General features: G+C 31.3%; 1 protein-coding gene across 1 annotated transcript in view; it reads right to left on the bottom strand.

Moving 5' to 3' along the window:
- Positions 1-436: 436 nt before the first annotated feature.
- Positions 437-22,882, bottom strand: part of LOC127726588 (tyrosine-protein phosphatase Lar-like) — a 34,673-nt gene continuing 12,227 nt past the window's right edge. The window contains exons 6-15 of the mRNA XM_052234007.1: positions 21,750-21,851; positions 17,375-17,550; positions 16,160-16,358; positions 10,407-10,574; positions 9,097-9,231; positions 7,158-7,297; positions 3,498-3,584; positions 2,895-2,970; positions 1,188-1,319; positions 437-557 (exon numbers count right to left, since the gene is read on the bottom strand). Coding sequence (XP_052089967.1) covers positions 523-557; positions 1,188-1,319; positions 2,895-2,970; positions 3,498-3,584; positions 7,158-7,297; positions 9,097-9,231; positions 10,407-10,574; positions 16,160-16,358; positions 17,375-17,550; positions 21,750-21,851 — 1,250 coding nt within the window. The 3' untranslated portion in view covers positions 437-522. The remainder of the gene's footprint in view (positions 558-1,187; positions 1,320-2,894; positions 2,971-3,497; positions 3,585-7,157; positions 7,298-9,096; positions 9,232-10,406; positions 10,575-16,159; positions 16,359-17,374; positions 17,551-21,749; positions 21,852-22,882) is intronic.

The raw sequence follows: 22,882 nt of genomic DNA, 5'->3' as shown, positions 1-22,882 counted from the left end.
TGTGTCTCGTTTTTTTTTTGAGAAATGGAGGGGGAATGTTTGTACTATAACGTTTGATAATGTGCTTGATCCAACATTTAGATTCAAGCCACTATGATGAGAAATATTTTTTACCGAATATACATAAGGTTTTTTGTACTGCAATTACTTCAGAGATGCTTCTACCGTTGGACATTAAGTCTCGGAAGGTATCATTAGTTTGAAAGGGAGAGCTTGTTAATTGGCAGGATATTAATTTCTCAATGACACTTCTAATGTTAAATTTCTGAAACTGATAGTTTATTCTTGCAAAGTGTATTGTCCTTTTTATATCATTAATTTCGGTCAGCTTTTGATACTTTTAAATCAGGTCTATTATTTTTAATTCAAGTGGTGATAATTTTTCCGAAACCACATCAGAAATACATTATTGTCATTAAATATAAATATCCGAAATTATAAGATATTAGATATCTGAATGAAATCATCTATTATATATCACTACCAAATACTATTATTACTAGGCAACTAATAACTTTCTACTTACAGTTTTGGCTCTTGAAGCGCATGTCTTGATCCTGTTAAAACAACATTGACAATATATACTAAGTTAATACAAATTCCACTTACAATTCACTATATCGCGTATAAAGTCGAATGAAAACATTATTGTTAAGGGGCAAGCTGAAACCCGCCTCGGGGTGCAGGTTTCTCGTGCTGTGTTGAAGACCCTTTTGTGGCCGTGGACGTTTCTGCATTAAATTGTGCAAAATCTTTTTGTGTGTTGGAAATGAAGTGGTAATGCTGCACGAAATATATACATACGACGCATAATTTTGTTATATCAGCATATAATGTGCATTGATTTTGCTTATATTTACTACGAGCACACTTTGGCACATATAAATATATCAGTTTTGATTGTACTTATGCATGTTGTGTTTTAGATACTTATTGTATCGTAAACATAGAGCGAGATGATTGTTATATGCATTCCTTTTATTTACAACCAGTTATTTAGAGTGTGACGTTTTGATTGACAACATGTCAGTTAGGAAATGCCGTGTGTTGACCTCGAAAAATCGTTTGATTGGTTTTTGTGGCTGAGCTTTAATAGGCAAATACCCAACATTGCCTTATTCATATTGATTGAATTATGTATTTCTTAGATGAAAGAAAATTTTAAAAATGAAAATGACCAAACTTACTTGATTCTTTAGATATTTTATTTCTTCTGGATTTCATTATTATACAGAATAAAATCACCGTTACAAGAACACCGATTAAAAGACAGCCAACAGCAGCTCCTATTACTGTCCCTATTGAAAATGCTTTATTTGCTACAAAAATATAATTCTTTATATATATAACCGTAAATGATGATATATATGATATATGCAATTCGAAACAAAATGCTTAGTTATACCTCAAGTCCCATAACATCGATCTAATTAACAGTTGTAAAGTTTGTTCAATATTCAACATTCAAATTTATTTTTTCAAGTTTATGTATAGATAAGCATAGGAAAATGTCGTTCTATTAAATATTCAAAACTAGGCTTCGACTTTAATCCTTTGATTTTTAACATTTAAATTACCTACGCACAATTCGTTTTTCTTTTTCCGCTTATTTTTATGTGACAATTGTGTTTCGTATGTATCAATTACGCATCATAGATACCAGATTAAAATTTTGAATCAAAGTTAAAAAAGACTAAACAAAGAACGAAGTTGAAGAGCACTGAGGACGCGAAATTCTGAAAGATTTTCCCAAATAAGTTAAGGTGATATTTTACTGGGGAAGAAAATTCTTAGTATTTCGAAAAATTCAAAGTTTGGTTAACAGTTATTTATAATCATAACCACTAGACGTGTAAGAAATGAAGAGTTTTAATGCTTTACTAATTAATTGAAAATAAATTAAAACATCAAGTTTTATTGCACATACAGGAGAGACCTTGCAAATTAATACAGAACGTACAGCCTTTGCAGTCAAAGAAACCAAAAACTTGAGGTTAATATTCCGTATCAACTTTACAAATAATACATGATGGTCTTAGTATAGATTCTAGGTACTGACGTTGCTTATCATTTTAATAACCTTTTACTTGTCTTTTTATATTTTTAACCTTTACTGTTTAGTCAATTTTGGTCATATACTTTCGGCGTGGCTCGATACTTATATATACATCCCGACATTATGTTATTGTGCTACGGTCATTTTTATATTCTTGTATTGTTGCTTTTCATTTTTCTTATATACTTTGTATATAGAATGTCTATATGTCATTTTATTTTTCTATGTTGGAATAGTTATTTGTTTTTATAGTGATTAACATTATAAAACAATGTTGACTGCTGTACGCCAAATTTTGACATTTTTACCTATTATGTCCGTTTGCTTTGCTCACACATTGTTGTTATCATAATGGAATTCTATGCGACTGTCATACAAGTGAGAGGTTAAGCTAGCTATAAAAACCCGGTTTAATCCACCATTATTTACATAATAAAATGCCTGAACCAATTCAAGAATATGATAACTGTTTTCCATTCGTTTGCTGTGTTTAAGCTTTTGATTTTGTTATTTTATATTTAGAATTTTCCTTGGATTTCGATAATTTTGTTATTTTACTTTTTTGCTTAAAGTAGTACGAAATGAAACAGAGTGTGTAAAAGTTAAGTAAGACAAAATCATGAATGTCCTGAAGTCTTGAACACGTATACTATTCCTAGAATAAATAAACAAGGAGAGGATATTGAAATATAGTACTAGAAAGCGAATCTCAACTCAACTCAATATCCCATTTCCAATTCAATGAAATTGTCATGGTGTTTCTCATTTCTCCACTGATGCAAGTATAATGCCGCATCATTTTAAATAACATCCTCTTTGAAAAATAAAAATAGCTCACTTTCAATTTTTGATGATGCGTAATAAATTTTCCTTTCTTTTTCTCCAGCTTGGTTAATTGTATTTACTGCATAAAGCTATAAAAGATAAAGTATACAACTGGTAAAAATTCCAGAATGAAATGTTTGCTTAAGTCTACTTTGAACATGTGTATATGAAGTAGAAGTGAACACTGTGGAATTTTGTAATTTATATTTGAACTATTTTGTTATTTAGTTGTCCTGAAAGCCAATAGATATCTGTGTCACAAATGACCACAGATTATTGATACATTTGACGTGTCGTCAACTCCATCCTGAGTTCTTCGAAGATTCATACTACAATTTCTATTTCTAAGCAACAAGCATAACAGCTGCCGCTACATTATCAGGATCTGTCTACCTTCTACAGCATCTCAGTTTTTGCCTGTTTTTTGATCTTGGGTTTTTTTGCTGTTGTTTTAAATTATTTTTATTTGAGGGGGGTCTTGCAAAATGTACTCTGTTTTAAGTACGATTAAATGTTAATTGTCCTTTATCCGTTCAAATTTTGCCTTGATGTTGTCGACTTATATTTTTTATTGCCCATTTGGTTATCATTTATGTTTTACCATTGCCCAACTTACTTCAACCTGGTAATGTCTATCTGGTGTAATGGAATACAGTTTTTGGAAAACCTCGGAATCTGCAGCAATGGTTTCTACTGTTGTTGTCTAAAAATATTATCAAATGGTATACAGCTATGGTAAAGAGGGTATCATAAGGCAACTTCTTTCTCTCCTCAATTAAATATAAGACTGTTTGGACTCTTGTGGTATAATGCCACATTTCCTGTATCGTAATAAGTTATTTTAAATGAAAGTGTTTTGTCCATTTCATAACTTGGTGCTGTTAAACAGCACAACACCAAATGAACAACCAAATAATATCGTCAGTATTTCGCATAAATTATATTTTCATTCATTTGTTTCGTTGTTTAAGGTAGCACAATACAAAGATCTTTTCACCCAATCAGACAACTTTAAATTGATGTAATTTCTTTCATACAGTTCTAAAATTCATAAATGATGAACCAAAAGAGAGAAGAACCTTATTATTATGTAACTAGTTGCTAGATTCTGATGTCAAAATTTAAATGAAATTAGCTTCTTCGTTATTTATAGCATCCCAACATTTTGATAGATTCTTGTGCAACACAGTTTGAACTCTAAAACCATGTCCCAGATTTTTACTATTGTATTTCATTCTCTCATAACCCTTCAATTAAGTTTGCCATCTTATTTCATAAAAAATCACCCAATTTAATTGGATATAAACATCAACCATTAATGATCTCAGAAGTTAAATTACACATTGCATTTGCTTTTTTCAATATGGATTTTTTTATTTAGTTAACTTCAATTAGTACATGAAACAATATATTTTGTTTTTAACATTTTCCCAAAAAGTAAGTTATGCATGTGTAATTAAAATCATCAGTTGGTCAGTCTAGAGGATTAATATGGGGGATTTCTAGAATTATACTTGTATACAATGAAAATATGGTGCTTTACTAAAGGTAGATTTTTCCAATTTTTAAGTCTGAAAAAAAAAGATCAGTTTGTGATTTCTTTTGAAAAGAATTCATACTTACACATTCTCCTCAAGAAAATTAGACATAATCATCAGCATTATCAACAGCAAAATTAATTGTTGTACATTTTTTTATTTTCAATATATCTGTACATTATTATACGATTCCCTCCATAGCTCCGAATTATTTTTCTATAATTTGTCTATTTTTTGGCAGTTCCATTATAGAAATGTATTTTTATTTTCATTTCATTATCTTCTATTTTTCTTTAAACCCCTAATTCAACCTATTTTCTGTGACTGTTATTTTTATAGCTGGTCAGTGGTCATAAAGATATCAAATGATTCTATTGATTAACCACAAAGTACTGCCCACCTTTGATAATATGTATCAGGCAGTGCATTTGTTTTTTAACATAATAATTATCATCAAATAAAGGCAACAGTAGTATACGTATACCGCTGTTCGAAAGTCATAAATCGATTGAGACAAAAACAAACCGGGTTACAAACTAAAACCGAGGGAAACACATCAACTATAAGAGGAAAACAACGAAAAAAGTAAAATCACAAAAATACTGAACTCCGAGGAAAATTCAATCGGAAAGTCCCTAATCACATGGCAAAATCAAATGACAAAACACATCAAACGAATGGACAACAACTGTCATATTCCTGACTTGGTACAGGCATTTTTAAATGTAGAAAATGGTGGATTGAACCTGGTTTTATAGCGCTAAACCTCTCACTTGTACGACAGTCTTATCGAAACAACAGAAACAATGATCAAGTGAACAAAAAACAAACGACAATGCAACACACACAGAAACGAACTGTAAGATAACAACTGCCATTTTCCTGACTTGGCACAGGACATTTTAAGAAACAAATAGTGGGTTGAACCTGGTTTTGTGGCTAGCCAAACCTTGCACTTTTATGGCAATGTTAAATATAACACTAAAATAACACCATTACATGACAGGAATACAGTACAAATAAATGCAAGAACATTCAGGACAGAGAAATACACAAATAAACAATGTTATAGTAGTTTTCGACATGCTAACCACAGAATAAAAACGAACACGCAAAACAACATAGGACAGCACAACAGAACTACGAACTGTCTTTCACGCGACTGGGTCAACGTCACAAAAGTGACGTCACATGTAAATTTTGAAAACAATTTGATACTGTTCAAGATCAGGTTTGTAACTATGTCATTTGATGTATTTTATAACAATTACAAGAATATTGATATAGAATTGTGTTAGTAATTAGATAATTAATTGTATTTTCTAGCTATGTCGGTATTATTTCTATATCAAACTGTAAAACATATAAATAGTGTACATATAGTTGCTTTAAACTAAAATCTTAGAAATGAACTGGGTGATTATATTATCTTTTTTTACATACGAATAGAAAATAAAAAAGGTGGTAGAATTACAACTACAAACGATAAGACATTTAACAATATCCGATCAGTATAACAAATACAACATCAACACTAAATACATGAATGTTGGATAACAAATACCTTGACACGTCTTATAGTAATACGAATTCACACTCAGCAAAACAGTCATATTCGGGAATAAGTCATGGTCGGTACTTAAAAGATTAGACGACGTAAATGGTAAAACGCAATCTCAGACGTGGTAAAAATGCCCTTAGCTAGTTTAGACACAGACACATCGTATGGATCAACCAATTCGTGATGGTGTCCATAAAATTTACGGAGTGTCATTTTTAATCTTTCCTCCACATAACTTTGTTGGAGCAGTGTTTACGTAAGGAGCACACTCCTGTATATGAAGTCCGTAAAGTGTGAACATGCACGAGCAAAACGTATCAAAACTCATTAACAGTGCAAGATATGGAAACTTATTTATCTTCTGTGATTTTGTAATAATAAGAAGAAACGAAAACAGCTAAAAACGAAATTTTGATAGAATTTAGTTGTTTTTGTATTGTGCTACCTTAAACATGCTAAATCGACCAAATTTATTAACCTATTTGAATTTCTATCAGTTCCCCATTTGTATCTATGAACACGGCATACTTTTAGGAGATATCATTGTCGTTTGGTAATTCCAGTAATAATGGCGTGTAACATCAAAGTAAAACACCTGAAGTTTCTTTGCGCTACAATGTCGTTACGAAAATATGATTTTTAAGTTGATCATACATTCGAGCTTCTATTTCCTATCATAATTTCATTGAAAACGAATACTGGCTTACAAGGAAGCTGTTTAATCAAGGTTTTCCAAGTTGTGGAGTTTAGCTAGTCCCTTTAAAAAATTTACGGACGCTATCACTAGTTTATCAACCGTTATAAAATATCAGTTTTAAAAATATCGACGGATATGTTTCGATTGTCGTAACTATAATCCAGTCTTCTTTTCTATCCTTGTATTGACATACCGAATTGGACTTATAACGGAATTGTACTTACATTATAATCACAACAGATGCCACTAATGAAGCAGGATCTTCTTACCTTACCAGAGCACTTAATATCAAAGGTATACTATTGTTTGTCATTTTGGACCTTTTTCTTTGTTTGCCAAGGTACGTATTGTCAGTTTGTCATCGACTTATGAGTTTGAACATCCCTTTGGTATCTGCCGCCTCTTATTTTTCTAAAGCTTGTTCATTATGTGTGTGGACTATCAAAGAATAACTCAAATTGTAAAATATCATCCATATACCCCACTGACGTTGTGGCTAATTTTATATTCTTTAATAATTCCGTTCCTATCTTGCAATGAAGGTATAGCCCACGAAACTTGCATTGTTGTCAATATATTGGTTGGTCTTCTGATTATGAAACTCGTTACTTTTCCAGGAGCTGTAAGAAATGCTTAATTTCATGAAAGAACAAATACTATATATATGTTACAGTGAATTAGTAAAATCAGGGATTTTGTAAAATCGTTTTATTTTAACTAGGGATTTTATAAATTCATTGAAATAATTAAGATCTTATTTACAGATTCCCTGATTAAATTCAGTGACAAAAATGAATCTCTTTTATTAAAAAAAAAATTTCAAAAAAAAACCAGTTACACTAAACACGTTTGATGTTACTTTAGCCGTTTATATTAATACTAAGTGAGCAATTCTCTTCAAACAACGGACATACTGTAGAAAAGTGGCTAAGGCACAATTTTCTTTAAATCAAGAGCAAACTTTCACAAAACATACACCCAAAAATTACGTCAAATAATTGAGTTAAAACTAAAATGTAACATATGGAACTTGGAATTATATGAAGTAAAATGAAGAAATTTTAAAAGTTATTCATAAAGAGCGACAGAAAGAAGACAAAACAAGCTCTAATTGTTACCTTGTTCGAAACTAAAATATTTTTTATTATATAGTGTAAATCTTTTATCACAAATTTTATAATCAAATATAAAGACAGTACATTGGAATGAATGACATTATGAGAGGAGATAAAAAAAAAAACATATACAAAGAGTAAGAAATTAATTTGGTTTAGGCTATGTGATCCAGTGGTAAGTAATACATGTATATCAGGACAAGAGTATTTGATTGTGACCTTAAAATTGATATATAAAAAGCAAATAAGTATTGTATTGTTAATTTGCAGCCTATAAAAGACATTTATATCCACACAATAATAGTAAATAAAAAGACAACAGTTAGGTATAGATAAAAATACTTTGTTTTGAACTTGCATTTCTTACTTTGGTCATATCTCAGATACTGTCTTATACATGTATTCTATCACAAAGTGATACATCTTTAAATAAGTTTCTAAACTTTCTCCACTCTTTAGATCATGGCATAATCAAATTAAAGAAAATATTTGTTTAATGTAGGTAATGACGTTCTTCAATGTGGAGATGTGATAAAAATCGTTAAAAAAACGGCATTCATCAGATGAAGATATCAAATATTATGTATGTCTTGAAGACATGTACAACATACTAAGTCTTGTTACAAAATATGCCCAACATGGTATTTTGTTAGGATCATACGCTATACAAACAGCTTGAACCAACTGATTGCCTGTGTTTGACGGTCAGTCAGTTGTATCTATTTACAATTTTATATCTTTTCGACAAGCAGTAAAACTGTCTTCCATTTGAGAAAAGTATGAAGGGCTGTATAATGTTAACTATTGCTATGAAATATACAGAGCATAATTCCATACACTCATGCTATCGTTCTACTCATAATTTTAGCTTAAGTTGTGTTCAAAACACATTTTGCGATGTCGTATAGCATTTGGAATGAATATGATTACACAAAAACGGTCATATACAAAAGGTTGATAAAAAAACGACTGAAAATATCAATTCTGAGGATCAACATATACTGTTGTTTTTAAGTTAGAAACATGAGAAAGAAGAACAAGATAAGCAAAAATTAAACAACAAAAACTGAGCGTTTAAAATACTTGTAAAAATATGTGTTTAAGATTCATAAACGTTGTCATCAGATCTTAAAAAGAACATACTGCATTGAAAAACTGATAGCTCCTTAACATATTTATGATTCCGAATACCCATTTAAAGGCTTTATTCGAAAATGTTTTGAGCGCAGAATAGTGAAAAGGCAAAGCGACAATTGATATGTTGGTTGATTATTGATAATAAATAAGATATCATAAATGTATACCATCTTGATGTGTAGTCACCATAACCGACATTTCAGATTGTTCACTATTGCCTTTGTCTGTAGCAGCCACTACAGAAAATGTATAGTTCCAATATGCTTCTAATCCTGAAAACGTTGTGGTCTGTGGGCTAAAACCTAAAAGAAACAATGCCAGTACAGTCAAAGTTGCTTTGAAGGCCAACTCTTTTAAGCGAAATTCATTCTTGTCTGGTCATCCTCTAGATCTTCTTGTCCCGCTGTATTAATACAAGGCATTTTGAACCTCGATTGAAATATCAACTCTCTTATAAGGTTACTTTTGTCTTGTTCCCAAGGGTGACCTTTATAAACAGGTTAGACTGTATTACTTATTCTTTGATTTGCAATTTTTCTATTACTTAGAATATGTATGATTTTGAACTTCTATCTGTAGTCCATTGCCATTTTTAAAGTTGATTATCTATATAGACTTCTCCTTTTTTTTAATTTACCTTGGGGTTCGATATTCTTGTTTATACTTCTGTGCTATGAAAAGAATACGTCTGCATCTGATGTTTAGAATATTATATTAAAACAGATGTGAATTTAAACTTGCCGAAAGTTAACTCATTAAATATCCAAGATATTTTTTGCGGATACCCCAGTGAAAATCTCTTGGCAAAATATCACCTCCCCTTCAAACAGTGTAAAATTTAACTCTTCAATGTTTTGCGCGGTGTCGCGATGGCGCTACTTGTTATAAGTATAAAAGGAAAAGTTCGGGTAAATAACAATATTGACAAATGTATTGATATGCAGCAAAGATTAACATTTTTGAATTTTAGTGGTTAGGCAAATTCAGACGGACTTATTCGTTCTCTTTCAAACTGTTTCCCCTTTCCCTCCAAAACGTTACGACAAAATATATATTGTGATAATATAGGGGTCTTCCAACTTTCGCTTAGGAATTTCTGCTATCGTTTTTGAATAGCGATAATTCTAGAACCCCTCGTGGATCTTTGGAACTTAAGGACACTCATATATTGTCTTTGTATTTTAGTCTATTGTCATGTTCATTGTCGTCGACACTTATACTTTCGAGCTGTCCTGGCGCTCTGGCGCTGGTGAATAAAATATAATGTTGTTTTATTGATTTATTCCAAACATCTATACTCACGACTATGCACTTTAATAAATGTTTTTTTCTTAATTGGACTTAGGAGGTAGTGTGTGTGAGTTAGTTTCAATCAATTATGAATCAAATCAATATCATACAAGTTAACAACAAATATACAATTATATGTTAAATCTGCTGAATATAAAAAAAAATCAAAAGCAAATAACAAACTTACCAGTTGTGTTTGATAATTCGACAAGTGCTGGTTGAGCATTTAAAACAACTTCATATGCTTTGATATAATATGTTGTAATTCCAGGTCTAGGTGATGGCTGTTTCCATGTTAGTACTATTTCACTTGAGCCCATAACTGAGGCAATTACACTCAAAGGCTTCTGTGGAACTGTATTAACGATAAAACAATAACTTGTTACATCTTTAGAATAAACTAGTTATCTACAAAGTTGCATGAACAAAACGCTCGAAGTAGCCATCAATAAACTAAGTGTTAAGGGATTGACGAGGAAACTTGACAAAAATTGGATCATGTACAGTATATACTTGCAACATTATACAAATTTACTAAACTTATTTGCTATACGGATCTGCAAATTTGATTCATGTAGAAGGATTCACACTGTTCCCATTTTATGATTAGGTAGTATTTTGTCTTAGGATGGACACCATTAAGATAAACTTTTTGTTATTACAATAACAGTTCCTACCCTGATAATCACTTGACAGCAACATATAATTAAACCATTCCTGTCTTTTTTGTAATTCCCGGACATGCCAAACATGGATTTGAAAATGCATTAAAAAATATTGAGATCCTGCAACACGTATTTGTAATTGAAACTTTTAGTTGCAATTGGTTTGGTAAAGGTTTAAGAAATGATGGTTACAGACTGATCTTTAAAATAGGGAGGTATTTTCGATGGATCTTTATTATTTTTTTAGATAAAAGGTAAAATTAAAACAAGAGTGCAATTTCTGAAATGTCTTGCCTGCTTTATTGACAATGTTTGAATTTATTTTTTAAAAGTCTTTAACTTCAATTAATATCACATAAACTTAACATTATAAATGGTCTATAAGAATGAGGTTTAAATAAGATAAACTCTGCCCTACAGATAAGTATACCACATAATCAATCCATGTACCAAATACATTTGACCCATTACTAATTGTATCATCTAAGAAACATACTAGATCACGAAAATTTAACATTGACCAATGAACCTTTAAAATGAGGTCAAGGTCAGATGATACATGCCAGACTGTTTACAGTTTTAAGCTATTTATAAAACATTTTGAGATAAAACGACGTCATTTAACAGCGACAAGTCTTATAACTAGTGTGACAATTTGGCAATGTTGACTTACTTGAATACAACTGATACAGTACAGTTTGCTTCATATCTTGACTTACATTTAGAAATTGGCAATGAGGGTCATATAAAAAATACCAAAAATGTAAAAGTCATCATTTGAAGGCAACTTACGCTTTAACAAATATTTGATTGGCACTGATTTACGAAATTGTCCACAACACTGCTGAAATAAACCTTTGATATCAATTTGACAAAATTTGCCAAGAAAAGTAAACATGAGAGCGCTAACAATGCAGTTTTCAATATAATCAATAATTCCAAAGGGTATAACTATTCTAAACATACATTTTAATTGATCGGCACTGGTTTTCGAGCTCGTCCGTGACATTGCTGATTAAACGTATAAAATAACTTTCTTAAAAATCTTGCAAAAATTATAGACATGAGAGCACTAACAATGCAGTTTTCTAAGTTATTAATATTTCAGAGGGCATTACTCTTTTAAAAATAAAAGATTGGTTTTTGTTTTTCGAACTCGTCCAAGACATTGCTGATATAAACCTATGTTATAAATTTTATAAAGATCATGTGAGAGCGCTTACAAGACAAGACGGACAGAAAACGCCCAGAATTTCTATCTCACCCGCCACGCATTTGGCCTTGACAAAAAACGGTAAAAGTTTCCAAAAATTAACATTTCAGGGGGCAATAACTCCAAACTGGGTTTTCTTTTCCCCACTTTAATTAGGCAACAGCTGCCATATTTGTTAATTAATCAAATCCCCAGATATCATTTTAAAACATGATAATTAAAGAAATATTTAGGTATAGTTTTGTAACATTTGGCCCAATCGTTACAGAGGAGAAGATTTTAAAAAATGTTTACAACAACAAAAAAGGTTAACGGACGCCAGACCGGGACAATAACAATGACAAAAAGCGATTGCAAAAGCATTGCCTTTTTTGTCAGATGAGTTAAAAAGTGAGTCAATTTATCAGTAAACATAGCATTTAAAAAAAAATCCAATGTTTTTCTTTAAATGCTATTTCATGGTCTTGAAGATTAGCTTCTGTCCAAGTTTCAAAATAATCCAGAAAGATTTAAAAATTTTAAAATGTTAAAAAGATTTTAATCCCAGACTGTCTGTAAATGTTTACTGTAAAAAAACTATCCGAAAAATACTGAAAATGAGAAAAAATGATATTTTCAAAAGTTTGAATCACACATTATCTTTCAATCATAATAAAAGCTTCTGCCAAAGTTTAATCAAACTAGACCGTACCTGCGACATCACGGATCCGTGACTGAATTAAAGAACCTACGCCTTATTTTTAGCCTGGATTTTTAGAACTCGTATTGTTATTTGGTAAAGTCACTCTGATTTTAATGTGAAAAGTTATTCCCTACATAATGACGAAGTTCAGGTGTGATTATTACCTTTGTTTATAGCAATTCCTGAATACACCGTTTGGTTGTGCGCCTGACAGAAGCAGAACGTACAGATTAGGTAACAGGAATCAGGTAATTTTGTGACATATACTTAGTCTATTTGAATCGGTATGGGATTCGACCCGGAAATTGTTAATTATTGCAATATTAATTATGTGGAAAACAAAAGGGCCTGGAATGGTGTAATTTTTAATCAACACCATTGTCCTATATTATTTATATAAAAAGTTATATTATGCGACCAGTACGTCGATTGAGCATGCACGAAAGCGTATAAGACAAGGATCGATAACGGTCTCCGAATTTGGATATTTTCTCAAAAATTGGCGTTTTCTGTGGAAAAAAATTTTAGTCTTAGATACATAATTGTTTTTATTAGTTGTTGTTGGCTTTGAAATAGCTGTCAGTAAATGGTAGTACTCTCAGGCCTGTACTTAGTGGCTTTTTTTATGTAAGGGGGAGGGATGGACAAATGGTCTGTGTTTTTGTTTGTTGTTTGTCTGTTATGTATCGATCTGATGAGTTAAGCCCTTTTCTACTGATTTTTATAGTTTGTTTTTAGTTGTGCTGTTACATCAGTGTCCCAGGTTAAGGGGTTGGTTAACACAAACATGATAAAAAGATTTGATTAGTAAATTTGGCTGTAGGAAAGTTATTAAAAACGGTATTTCACATACTAAATTTTACGGTAATATTGTCCTAAAAGCGCGGAAATCACTATGTGATCCGTGTAAACTCATCGAATCTTTAAACAGAGTTATTAGTAAAGATTATCTCACCAATGTTGTATTTAGATCTTTGAATATAGTTTACATTGGCACTTATATCGATTTTGTCATCAGCAAATTCAAACATAACTAAATTTGTATTTTTTTCAAACGGGATGTATAAAGACACACCCACGTTCATTTTTATCTATTAAGAGGTTAACTCCTAACTATCCTATGACTGTCGATACATTTATTTTTGGAATTGCACAAGTCATGTCTTCTTTGACTGTCCATTACGTTAAAATACTAAATCCCTGGGATGTGTTTTAGTTGATTTTAGTCTCTGATGCATGATTTTTTTATTATTAATTGTTTTTGGCTTTTAACTAGCTGTCAGTAACTGCGAGTACTCTCAAATCGTACTTTCTTGTTAATTTGACCTGTTGATACTATTTGTAATGCTTTTTTGTTATTTAATGTTTACTTATTCAGGGTAATATATCTGGTATATATACCAGCTTTGATAAGTGTTTGGTATTACTATAAATTTTCACTTCTTCGAACTATGAACATCAAAATTATTTATTTTGTAAAAATATTTCCTTTCTCCTTTTAAACTGTATACCTAACAACAAAATTATTTTCATTTACCTGTTTATAATCTTATTGTGAATGGCGGATTTTTGTTTAAGGTTATTGTTGTTTTTCTGAAATTGTTTAACATTTCACAGCGGTATAATACTGTTACTTTAATTATTCGTCCCTTATTTTATTGATTTTGTATTTGCATTGTATCATAGATCAAATTTATTCGTTCAGTGTATGTTCACTTGTGTTTATGTCTTTTGATTGAGTTAAGCCATTTCAATTGATATTTTATAGTGTGTCTTTTTATGTTGTGATGTTACACTATTGTTTCAGATAAGGGTGTAGGTTTGGTACCATTAAGGAAAGGAATCTGATGTTCAGTAGTTGTTGTTTGTTGATGTTGTTCATAAGTGTTTCGCGTTTCTCGTTTTTTATATAGATTAGACCGTTGGTTTACCCGTTTGAATGGTTTTACACTAGTAATGTTTGGGGCCCTTTATAGCTTGCTGTGCGGTGTGAGCCAAAGCTCCGTGTTGAAGACCGTACTTTGACCTATAATGGTTACTTTTATAAATTGTGACTTGGATGGAGAATTGTCTCATTGGCACTCATACCACATCTTCTTATATCTATTAACCCCATACATTCTTTATGTGCCAGACCCATGTTAGGAGCCTGTAGTTCAGTGGTTGTCATTGGTTCATGTCTGTCATATTTGTTTTTCGTAAATTGTTTTGTTATAAATTAGTCCTTAAATTTTCTCAATTGATTTGGTTCATTTTTTTCATGTAGTGACCTTTTAAAGCCGACTATACAGTATGGGTTCCTCGCATTTTTGAAGGCCGTATGGTTGCCTATAATTACTTTCATTCAATTTATTTGAACTTTGGTGGATAGTTGTCTCATTGGCAATCATACCACACACATCTCCTTTTTTTTATATATTTAACAAGACTGCGTCTACTTGTTAAATGTAAAATAAAAAAACACATTTGTCAGTCAAATACGGAAAAATTGGAATAAATATTTTAAAAATTTTGCTCTGTATACTGTTTATTTTTTGGTCATAAACAAGTAGCTGTTCAAATTTCATAAATTGTCATGAGAATTTGAAAAAGTAATGGATGACTGAAAAACATAAATCCTAGGCTGTATTTACTTGTTAAATGTAAAAAAACTCAATTTATCAGTCAAATTCGGAAAAATGAAAATAAATATTTCAAAATGTTGCTCTGTATACTGTATCTTTGGTCATAAACAAGCAGCTGTTCAAATTTCATCAATTTCAATGAAGATTTGACAAAGTTATTGATGACTGAAAATATTTAACTTCAGACTAAATCTGAATGATAACTGTAAAAGAAACTAAGTCCATTTATCATTAAAATACGGAAAATGAAAATAATTATTTTCAAACTTTTGCTCTGGATACTGTGTTTTGGTCATTAACAATCTTCTGTCCAAATTTCCTGAAATTTCATAAGGGTTTGATAAATATATTTGTGTTTAAATAAAATAAACCACAGACTGTACCTAAAGTGATGCCACCGCCGGAATCTAGGCTCGCTATGTTTGCTTTTGCAACATAAATGTAGCACACTCAACATAATGTAAATAAGTCACTGAACAAGCTGGCAAGCTGACTTCATTTTAGTGAGTTGAAATAAAAAGATCCTGTCCAATTTTGCAAGGAAAGACAGAAAAAGATTTCACACACTGATGTAGGTTATACAAGTTTCATTGATTAAACAATTACAAACATTCGGAAAACAGCAATTACTGAACTTGTTTTGGGATGGTCAAATTAGTGAAAATCAAGTGCGAGACACAATCATTTAAATCAAAATAAGTAACAGTCAAGATACACTAAGGCTTTTTTCAGAAGCTAACTTTGTGGAACAGTTACCTTCAGATATTGTCTGTACTTCTGAATCATGTCTCATCCCATCATTTGCTGTATCATGTGCTGCAATCCACACATCATACTTAGTGTATGGTAATAATTGCTCAACGATATAGTTGATGGTTGTATTGATTTGGTTTTTATTCAGATTTATTGTTTGTCTTTGTTTATCTTCTCCACAATCCTTGTATGGAATGTCTTGCTGTAGAAGAAATAAAAAAAGAATAGGTTACGTAGTCATCACACTGTTGTTTGTAACCATGTTGAAAGTTATATATAGCTTACCCTTTCTGGCATATTTTTAACTGAAATTAGTAAAAATTATTTGACAGTTCAAAATGTCCGGATGGAAGAGCTCTATCTTTGAACTAGTGTGTTATGCATTCCAAGCAGAAGGAACAAACATATTCAGGCTCAGTATAATAAAATCCTCTGCAAGGTGCAGCTTGATGCAACTACAATAATGGAACTCTGAACAGTTGGGCAAGTATGGACACAACATTCAGCTCTGAATTTGGATTGTGATTAAATAGTTGACACATAATAGGTTTCTGACACCTAATGAATGTGGTCTAAGTACTTTGAAATTTGAATTGAACATTTACCTATCATATTCCAAATCCCAAATATAAATATATTGTAACATTCAGCATATCAAAGAACCTCAAGAATCTAGTTTTTGATGAAATCAAATAGAATTTAACTCTGGACCCATTGAACCTCAATGTGGACCAATTTGATAACGGAGCCCAAAATAAAAATACATGGTTAAATTCAGCATATCAAAGAACCCCTTAAAATTCATTTTTTGTAAAGAATAGATAAATTTTAATTTTGGACCACTATTTGGACCAACTGGAAAACTGGGCCCAAAATCAAAAATCTAAATACATGTTTAGATTCAACATATCAAAGAATCCCAAAAATTCATTTAATTTTAGACCCTTTGGACCTTAATATGTTCCAATTTGAAAACATTGACCCGAAATCAAAAATCTAAAAAACAGAGTTAAATTCACCATAGCAAGGGCCCAAAGAATTAAATTTTTGTTGAAATAACGCAAAATTTCATTTCAAACCCTTTTGATCAGCTTGAAAACCAATGCAGTTCAACAAGTTGTAAAGTATAACAAATTCTTATCAAAATCTGAAATATCATCTAATAACGTATCCTTTGCCTTAAATCAAAAATAACATTTTATCTGCTGAACTACTTACTGCATTAGGACATTCATGACAATAGAATATTATTTCCACCTGACATATATCGTTCACTTTAAGACGTAAACGGTAACCAAATATATCTCCTTTTGGATTGTCTGGATAGTTCCATGTAACAGAAATGTTTCTACTTGACAAAACATTTGTTGTTACACTTGTCGGTTCACTTGATGCTGTAAATAACAGGAGCAAATATTAATGAATTACTTACTTTTTTTTAAATGTTGACAAATCCTGTTCTTGAATTGTGTTTACTAGACTATTGACAAAATAGATTTTTTTCTACTAATTATTTTGCTATTTTTATAATAATAAACCCGACTCGTTTGATAAAAATATACACCATATCTTCAATAAGAAGAAACTGTAAACAGCAAAAATTATCAGCCATACCCACATTCTGTATGTGCCTGTCCAAAGTCAGGAGCCTGTAGTTCATTGGTTGTCGTTTGTTGCTGTTATAATATTTGTTTTTTTTTATCTATTGTTTTTCACATACATCAGGGTGTAAGTTTATCGTTTGAATTGAGGCACACATCTTAATGATTAAAAGTGAAAGAAAGGCAATGGTTAAAGGTGTGTCAAAACAACTCTGTACTTTGATGCTGTTCAAAACTCAAACCTCACCATTTAAGAAATATGAAATGAACTCAATAGAATATATATTCATGTACGTTTCGGCAACAAAGTTTATCGACAGTTTGTAGGTATTCCTATTGACACTAATTCCGCCCCTTTAATAGCAGACTTGATTTTGTACTGTTCTGAATCACAGTTAATGACCAAACTCAATGAAGACCTGTCTAAATTGCATTTAATTGATAATTCAACAACACTTACCGTTATCTTGATGATATTTTTTCGTTAAATAATCAAGAATTTTCTAAATATGCTGCCGAAAGTTACCTAAAAGAACTTACTTTTAATAAATCAAATGTAAACGGTAATAACTGTCCTTTCTTTGATTTAGATATTACATTTTTACATGGGAAACTCCACACTAATTTTTTGTTCCCTATTGTTAATTTTTTCCTTTTTTGTATGGTGATGTTCCTTTGGCAACATCTTGCAGTATTAATATTTCACAACTCGTTCGCTATGCCCGTGTCTGTTGTGACGTTTTGAATTTTAATGAACGTAATCTATGTATTACTGGTAAATTATTAAGTCAGGGATTTCGTTACCACAAATTACTTAAAACATTTACTAAAATCTTCCATAGATATAAAGATTTGGTTTTGAAGTTTTTGTACCTGTAGAAAACTTATTCAAACGGGATAGCACATTCTCATTTTTACGGAGATGTTGCTTATCCGTGCCCGGAAATTTAGAAACGATCCTGGTAAACTTATCGATCCTTAAAATAAACTTATTCTAAAAGGTTACCAATTCAACACTGTAATTAGATCTTTGAATATTGTTTTTATTGGTATCAATATTGATTTTGTTATCAGTAAATTAAAAGCAAACTATATATTATTGTTATATACATATTCACTTTCATGGATCTACAATCTGTCGATACCTGTATCTTGGCAATGCACAATGTCATGTTTTTCTCTAACTGTTTATGACGTCTTTACACTAAATCCATTGGATGTTGGATGTGTACTGATTGATAATTTAGTCTTAAATGCATGATTTTTTTTATTAGTTGTTATTGGCTTTGAACTGCTGTCAGTAACTGCGAGTACTCTTAGATCTGTACTTAGTGTCTTTTTGTTGTTGGGATGTACAGGTACCGGGCCAAATCAACTCTGTGTTTTTGTTAGATGTATTTCTGTTTGTATCCATCTGATGAACTTATTTTTATAGTTCGTTCTTTTGTGGTACTGTTACACCACTGTCCCAGGTTAGGGGATGGTTGGACTCACGCTAACATGTTTAACCCCGCCACATTCTGTATGTATGTGCCTGTTCCAAGTCAGGAGCCTGTAATTCAGTGGTTGTCGTTTGTTGCTGTGTTACATATTTGTTGTTCGTTCATTCTTTGTACATTAATTAGGCCGTTAGTTTTCTCGTTTGAATTGTTTTACATTTGTCATTTCGGGGCCTTTTATAGCTAACTATGCGGTATGGGCTTTGTTCATTGTTGATGGCCGTATGGTGACCTTAATTTCTGTGTCATTTTTGTTTCTTGCGAAGAGTTGTCTCATTGTCAATTATATCACATATTATTTTTTATATATGAAATACTATATATATTTATAGAAGAGGTGCGAAAGATACCAAAGGGACATTCAAAATCATAAGTCAAAAACAAACTGACAATGCCATGGCAAAAAACAAAACACGACGAAAAGACAAACAGTACACAAAACACAACATAGAAAACTAAAGACTGAGCAACACAAAACATAAAAAAAACCGGGGTGATTTCAGGTGCTCATATCCTGCTAAACATGTGGCACCATTCAATTTCACCAAAATCTTATCCTCTCAAACTTCTAGGACAAATCTATAAAAATAAGTCTAAAATTTTCCTTTAAGGATCAAGATCCAGAGATGATGGCATTTATGTAGATCTTGTTTTGCTTATCATATTTTCTAATTACAGTTTTACCTTTCTATTGTATAATTATATTTTTTCTAAAAATTTAAGGTTTGGTGGGACGAACAAAAAAAAATCGAAGAGCTGGATCGCTCTGAGGGATATAATCGCCATTGTGTCCATTGATATTTGGAATTATTTTAAAAAATAGTTCAACTGTCCATGTAATCCCTATTTGATTTAACCTGAATCTCGTGTTTCAACTTTAAAATATTGCCAAGATCTGGTTCAAGTGTATATTTATACATGAACAATGTAACTATTGTGTTTTAAAGATGTATTAGCTGTTATATTCATGTTCACCAATTTTACTCAAATTCTCATATATTTAACATACTAAAACTATATATCCAAATTACAAAAAGTCTAAAATAAACATTAAACAATGCACAGACTCAATAATATGTATCAGTATTTTTGTCTAGACATCATCTAATTAACCATCGAGATGACCTCTGAAAACTGCAGACGGTCATATAACCTGATATAAACATAAATATAAATGCAACGACCCAATGCAATTGGATTTTTCTAGATCTATTAGATTCTTATTGTAGGTTAACAAGTATGTTTATCATCAATTTTACCTGTACAAGAATGATTTTTTTCTGGATCAAATCAGTCAATCAAATGGTTTACCCTTGTTTCATTTTCAATGTTGACTTTATTTTCCTTTTTATAGCTGAATACATGGGTAAAACAATGGGTAAAAAATGTCTGTTAAGAGCAATAACTATAGGGATTTTCTGACAATGTTTGTTGAAAGGGACAATAGATAGATCTTGACATTCAAGTCCTCTCAGATTTTTTTTATATCTATAACAGTTTTCAAGAAAATAGACAAAATTTGCCTTTTACCACTATGCTCTACTTTTAGCTATGTTGGCCATGTTGTTTGGTTTGCAGATATAAAATTCAATCATTTTATTCAAATTGTTTCAATAGTTTTAGAGGAGAAACGTTCTGTTGGCATCTTTGCAGATTTTTAATTTCTGCTAACAGGTTACACCTGCCTATAAGAGTTTTCAAGATAATAGCGCAAAAAAAAAACTTAAATAAGTCAAAAAATTGTTAATCATTATCAATAACACCTTAGGAAGAAATTTTGGTGAAAATAGGAGGGTAGGAAGATCTTGACCTTTTGAGCATTTTTGTCTTTGTCAGATTTTCTCTATGTATTATAGTGTTCAAGATTAAGACAATACTGTAACTGTATTTTACACTGGTTTCTATTTTTAGCCATGACAGCCACGTATGTTGACTGATCAGGAAAAACTCCAAAACTTTAAACTAGATATCCTTAAGTTTGGTTGTAATTGGTTCAGTAGTTTCAGAGAAGAAGATCTTTGAAAGTGTTTACGAGGAACACCAAATAATGAGAAAATACAATTGAGAGTGGAAACGGGGAATGAGACAACAACCCGACCAAAGAACAGAAAACAGCCGAAGTCCACCAAAGACCTTTTAGGCCAGGTGAGCTAAAACTGGAATAAAACTAAAGTTTCACAAGCAAAATGAACATGGAAACCTTGAAAAATTAGTTGAGAAAAACATCTCTTATTCAGAGACCAAAACTCCTACTGAAAATATTCAAATTTCAGGTTGTGCGTTTACAACTCTGTCTCATCTATGTGTAACAGAAAGTTCAGTCAGTCAAAATATTGTTAGAACCTTAACATACACATATGTGGCTTTGATACTTTGAATTTCTAACAATGATTGAAAGACTTTTAGAGAATAGCCTGTGTGTGATATAAATTTCAGACCTATAAAGCTCTTCTTTTTCTGAAAAATTATTAAACAAAAAAGAAGTATACATACAATCTGCCTTGGTTCTACAGCACAACTGATTACTGTTCCCGCTGACCTGGATGTCCTTTGCTCCATCATTTACTGTTCTAACAAAGAAGCAATATGTGTTTGCTGCAAAAACAAAACATGGAATATCAGAAATTAATTACATTAAACTAGATGTAGGTGAATAACAAATCATAAGATACTGTCATATTCAACATTACAAATAAATTAATTTAAGGTAAATTGACAACAGACAACTGGATCAATTAGATGAATGCAAATATATGTATTATATAGAATTCTATAAAAAAGATAACCAGCAAATTCAATATGTACCAGATCGTCTAGAATAGACGATTCTGCGCAGATAAGGAAAAAAATATAAAAGTCTCAAGATTTGCGCAGTACTAATATAAGATGGTAATATACGAGGATGATGTTATAAAATCGTGTCGACAAATATTTTGCCTTCGTCAGTGTGAATATTTTAACAATACTTATTTTATATATAGATATATATACATAGATATAAGAAGATGTGGTATGAGTGCCAATAAGACAACTCTCCATCCAAGTCACAATTTATAAAAGTAAACCATTATAGGTCAAAGTACGGTCTTCAACACGGAGCCTTGGCTCACACCGACCAGCAAGCTATAAAGGGCCCCAGAAAATATTAGCGTAAAACCATTCAAACGGGAAAACAAACGGTCTAATCTATATAAAAAAAGAGAAACGAGAAAAACTTATAAACCACATCAACAAACGACAACTACTGAACATCAGATTCCTGACTTAGGACAGGTGCAAACAATTGCAGCGGGTTGGTTTAAACGTTTTAATGGTACCAAACCTTCACCCTTAACTGAAACAATAGTGTAACATCACAACATAGAAAGACACACTATAATATATCAATTAAAATGGCTTAACTCAATCAAAAGACATATTAACACAAGTGAATATACACTGAACGAATAAATTTGATTCATGATACAATGTAAATACGTATATATATATTACCCACACTGAAAGGGGTTGAAGTCATATGTACAATATGAATAGAATAAGCAAAAGTTGTCTCCAAATATATAATTTTTTGTACAAGGCTTAGAAACAAGGAGAGAAAGAGGTGATACTCATCATTTCTATCCTAT

The sequence above is a fragment of the Mytilus californianus genome, unplaced genomic scaffold, assembly GCF_021869535.1.
Source record: "Mytilus californianus isolate M0D057914Y unplaced genomic scaffold, xbMytCali1.0.p SCAF_18, whole genome shotgun sequence".
Taxonomy (NCBI): Eukaryota; Metazoa; Mollusca; class Bivalvia; order Mytilida; family Mytilidae; genus Mytilus; species Mytilus californianus.
Note: the sequence above shows the minus strand (reverse complement) of the source record. Positions and strands in the feature narration are given on the sequence as shown.